We start from the raw sequence: 5403 nt of genomic DNA on the forward strand, positions 1-5403 counted from the left end.
ACAATCGCCATCGCTACCACCAGAGCCATCACATCAGCCACCACCACTACCACCAACAACAACAACACCAGCAACATCATCACCACCGCCTTCACCAATACAAACACCACCACTATCATCCCCACCAGCCCCACTATCACCACCACCACCACCACCACCACCTTACCACCACCATCATTTTGATGGCAACAAATTTCTGTATCTAACGTTTTCCGCCCCCATCACAAATTTCTCATTGAAGGTCCCAAGGTCCTTCCTGACACAAATAAACTCATAGAACTCTTCAGGAGACAAGAATTTAAACCTGACCCCATGGGAACAAGTCTGCTATTCGCTTTTATGGCTCAACATTTTACTCACCAGTTTTTCAAGACTGACCTAACCAAAAATCCCGACATGCAATGGGGTAATCAAGGCGTAAGTGCATTATCCATCTATCCCTCTAGCTATTTGTCTATCTATCTATCTATCTATCTATCTATCTATCTATCTACCTATCTATTTTTATATGTATCTATCTGTCTGTCTATATATCTATCTATCTATCTATCTATCTATTATCTATCTATCTTTATATGTATCTATCTGTCCGTCTATCTATCTATCTATCTATCTATCTATCTACCCATATGTCTACCTATCTATCTGTCTGTCTGTCTGTCTGTCTGTCTGTCTATCTATCCATCTATCCATCTATTCATCTATCTATCTGTCTGTCTGACTCTCTCTCTCTCTCTCTCTCTAATAGGTAGATATATATTCTTTTTATTTTTTATTCTTTTATTCTTTTACTTGTTTCAGTCATTTGACTGTGGCCATGCTGGAGCACCGCATTTAGCCGAGCAAATCGCACCCAGGACTTATTCTTTGTAAGCCTAGTACTTATTCCATAGGTCTCTTTTGCCAAACTGTTAAGTTACGGGGGAAGTAAACATACCAGCATCAGTTGTCAAGCGATGTTGAGGGAACAAACACAGACACACACACATATATACGACAGACTTCTTTCAGTTTCCGTCTACCAAATCCACTCACAAGGTTTTGGTTGGCTTGAGGCTATAGTAGAAGACACTTGACCAAGGTGCCATGGAGTGGGGCTGAACCTGGAACCATGTGGTTGGTAAGCAAGCTACTTACCACACAGCCACTCCTGCACACACACACACACACACACACACATACACACATATATATATCAACCAAAACTGTCTGACGAATGGGTACGAGAAACTCTGAGTAACAGTTTTTGTGATGTCTCTGCAGCTTTATTAAAAAAAGTATATAAATATATATATATATACATACATACATACACACTCATATGAGGGTGTGCTGAAATGTTTCTGGCTTTAAGAGCATGGCAAAAGGACTGGTCGGAGGCCCAACCTTCTGAGTTCTTTTACAGGGTTTAGAAAAACTGAGGGACTGCTGCAATAAGTGTGTGAATTTCGGAGGGTAATATATTGAATAAAGTCATAATTAACTGATCCTCCTGCATTTTCTTTTACTCAAAGCCAGGAACTCTTCAGCATCCCCTCTTATATGTATGTATATAGAGTATATATATATATATATATATATATATATATGTGAAGGCGCATGGCTCAATGGTTAGAGCATTGAGCTTACGATCGTGAGGTTGTGAGTTTGAATCCCGGAGCGGGCTGCGTGTTGTATTCTTGAGCAAGACACTTTATTTCACGTTACTCCAGTTCACTCAGCTGTAGAAATGAGTTGCGACATCACTGGTACTAAGCTGTATCGGCCCCTTTGCCTTTCCCTTGGATAATATTAGTGGTGTGGAGAGGAGAGGTTGGTATGCATGGGTGACTGCTGGTCTTCCATAAACAACCTTGCCTGGACTTGTGCCTCGGAGGGTAACTTTCTAGGTGCAATCCCATGGTCAGTCATGACCGAAGGGGGTCTCAGCAATATATACATATATACATATATATATATACATATATATATATATATATATATATATATATATAGAATGAGTATATTAATCAAAGTGTACAGTATTATATATCCGTTACCGCGAATCTTATCAATTGGTTTCGCATTAGGGGTTCCATGAGATGGCAGATAGTGGCCTGATTATTTCACCCTGTGCACTTCTTGTTTTCTTCCTCTCTGAAAAAGTGCAAATTTACATGAATGGGCTGTTAGCTAATATCCTGTTGAACCCCTAGTGCGAAACTGATTGATAAAATCAGTCCACAATGGATATATAATACTGTTTTAGTGGGTTGATTAGCATGTCTCAGGCCCAGGTATAGTTACAATTTCTTGGTTCCAATGAGTTAGGTATAAACAGTGCAAAGAAATACAAGAAAACATGTTGCAATTAACTGCTACATTTTATTCAACTGCTAAATGAATTTGTACAGCAACAGGTTGGTTACATCATGATGATGCTGTCTGGAGAAAAATGTACATGTTGTTTTACAAATCAGTCGGAAATTAGTGATGTGTGGGGGCAGACAGGAGTTGAAATACACCTGACATCCCTTCTTGAAGTCTCTCATCCTCTCTACTTACAGGTGCATGTAGTGCATCAAAGCTACCTGCAAATAACTCTCCTCTCTCTTCGAAGGTTCCCACCTCATTGGTGAAAATAGGAAACATCATTCTATTTAAAGATGATTAAGGGCTCCAGCGAGCAAACATATTTTGCTGTGCTTGGTTGGCCCTTACTAGGGTCACTTCGATCATCTTGGACCCCTGTCACACAGTTTTCATTAAGTTTATTAGAGAGTATTAAATCCCATTTGTAGAAATAGCAGCCAAGATATCCCCATCTTTAAAAGAGGGAAGGACACAATGGATAATGTTGTCCTTGGGTGTATTATCTGTAAACAGAATGGGATAATTATGGTCAGAATGTCTTTATTGATCTGCTTGTTGAAAGCTGACCTGGGGCTAAACACACCAACACAACTGCAATTACAACAGCGACGATGACAGTTTCAATGACATTGACGACATGACAACGACGACCACCACCACTACAATAACAATAATGACAACACCAACAAGGACAACAACAACAGTAACTTTCTGGTCATGACACAATAAATCTGGGATCAACAACATTCTGTAAAGGTCCACCTTTTATTTTTACATTCACCCATGGCTCCCTGGGGCATCATATCTTATGTATAAAAATATGCCTGCATGCCCTCCTTTCGATTCCATCACTAACAATGCTTGTTTAAACAAAAATGAAACAAACCAGAAACATAAACGACGAAAGACATCAACAACTCAGTAACCCACTAATACATTAAATGTGAAAATTTCTTTAGGAAAGATCCAGAGCACATTTTAATGATCCAGCTGTAAGTCACGACCCATTTGTGAGCAGTGTCCTACTTGTGAGCCATGACCCAGATGTGAGCTCTTATCCAGTTGTAAGATATGGTCCAGTTGTGAACTGTGATCCAGTTTGGACTGACCCAGTTGTGAGACGTGGTCCAGTTGTGAACTGTGATCCAGTTTGGACTGTGACCCAGTTGTGAGATGTGGTCCAGTTATGAACTGTGATTCAGTTTGGGCTGTGACCCAGTTGTGAGATGTGGTCCAGTTGTGATCTCTGTCTCAGTGGTAAATTGTTGCCTGGCTGTGAACTATGTCCCATCTGTTGCTGATCGTTACAGTAAAGAGATATCGTGGTGTTTTAATCTTAAATATAAAAAGTAAGGTATTCAGGTATTCACTGAATCATTAAATCATCAAAAAGAAAACTCACAGTATTAGTTACCAACTTCCACAATCTGATTTCATACTCCTCTGAGGCCTACCCTGCTTTTAAACCTTTTGAAGTGGGTGTTAGGTCGCAGTATTGATTTAATGCAATAAAAGACAAAGAAGTGTTTGATTTTTGATTTTTATATTTGATACACGGAATTAAGCTGTCATCTTTTCTAATATATCTTATATTTCTTCTCTTAGGTTGATGCCAGTAATATCTATGGCAAAAATCTTCATGAAGAGAATCTTTTAAGAACATTCAAAGATGGTAAAATGAAGTCTCAGGTATTACCAATTATATACAATTGTATCTATAATAATAAAAAAAAAGATCTGTATATTTCGTGTCACATGAAAGGCAATAATGTCAACATCATCGTATAGTGTATTATATATACACTATATACACTTGTATACTATATACTTGTATATACACTACTGCTATATTTTATATACTGCTGTACGATATGTGTGTACGTGAGTGTGTGTGTGCGCGCACACGTGTGTGTCTGCATGTGTTCATGTTAAGTTACAATAAAAGTAATTTTATTTTAAACTGAAGGGTTAGTCAATACATTTTGTAGAGTATATATTTATTATTCTTGAAGAACAATAATGTTGACAGTAAGTTTTGACCTGCTATGCCATCATTGGCCAGTATAGCGAGATCATTGCCAGTGCCCCTGGACTGGCTCCTGTGCAGGTGGCACATAAAATACACCATTTTGAGCGTGGCCATTGCCAGTACCGCCTGACTGGCCTTCGTGCGGGTGACACGTAAAAGCACCCACTACACTCTCTGAGTGGTTGGCGTTAGGAAGGGTATCCAGCTGTAGAAACTCTGCCAAATCAGATTGGAGCCTGGTGTAGCCATCTGGTTTCACCAGTCCTCAGTCAAATCATCCAACCCATGCTAGCATGGAAAGCGGATGTTAAACGATGATGATGATGATGATGATGATATATATATATATATATATTACACACACACACAGTTTGAAAATGCAGAGGCCCTTTAAAGATGTTTATTGACTTGACTGGTTTCACTTTTTAAAAAAAAGATTATCAAAAGTAAAATGTAAAGCTTTGTATAAGCTTTGTTGTATTAAAAAATGGTTATCATAATTGTATTAAAATACAGTTATAGAGTCTTTGATAATGATAAGAAAATGTTAAGAGGGGCTTTTTGTTTAAACAGTTAACATGAAAGTGTTCAAAATTGGGTAGTAAAATATATTTATAATTATCTTAAGTTCATCAGAAATCACGGTTGTATAGAAGCATATATATACAGAAGGAAATATAACCTTTCCATTCATCATCTTCTGTCTTGTAGTGTGTGTAGGAGAAATGTTTGCTATTTTTAGAAATAGTGTGGGAGGTTGGTTGGTGAGGAAAAGCATTGTGGAATCAAAAGGATTCTTTTGTTTCTGGGCTAGTCTGTCATGGTTCATTAGTTTTGGGGACTGGTCTTAGAGTTCAGCGTGGTGTGTGTATGGGTCTGTGTATGTGTGTGCTTTATATTTAGCAGGATGGTGCATGTATATGTGTGCATTTTTGTGTTTGTGTGTGTATGTGTGTGATTTGGACAGTATGTATGTATGTATGTATGTATATATATATATATATATATATATATATATATAT

At 38.1% G+C, this 5403-nt stretch overlaps 1 protein-coding gene across 2 annotated transcripts in view; it reads left to right on the plus strand.

The window, feature by feature from the left end:
• The window catches only part of LOC106867682 (prostaglandin G/H synthase 2), a 75343-nt gene that overhangs the window by 39898 nt on the left and 30042 nt on the right, over positions 1 to 5403 (plus strand). For both annotated transcript variants that reach the window (XM_052977213.1, XM_014912623.2), the window contains exons 6-7: positions 242 to 417; positions 3958 to 4041. In XM_052977213.1, coding sequence (XP_052833173.1) covers positions 242 to 417; positions 3958 to 4041 — 260 coding nt within the window. The remainder of the gene's footprint in view (positions 1 to 241; positions 418 to 3957; positions 4042 to 5403) is intronic.

This window comes from Octopus bimaculoides, chromosome 27 (genome assembly GCF_001194135.2).
Source record: "Octopus bimaculoides isolate UCB-OBI-ISO-001 chromosome 27, ASM119413v2, whole genome shotgun sequence".
Classification (NCBI taxonomy): Eukaryota; Metazoa; Mollusca; class Cephalopoda; order Octopoda; family Octopodidae; genus Octopus; species Octopus bimaculoides.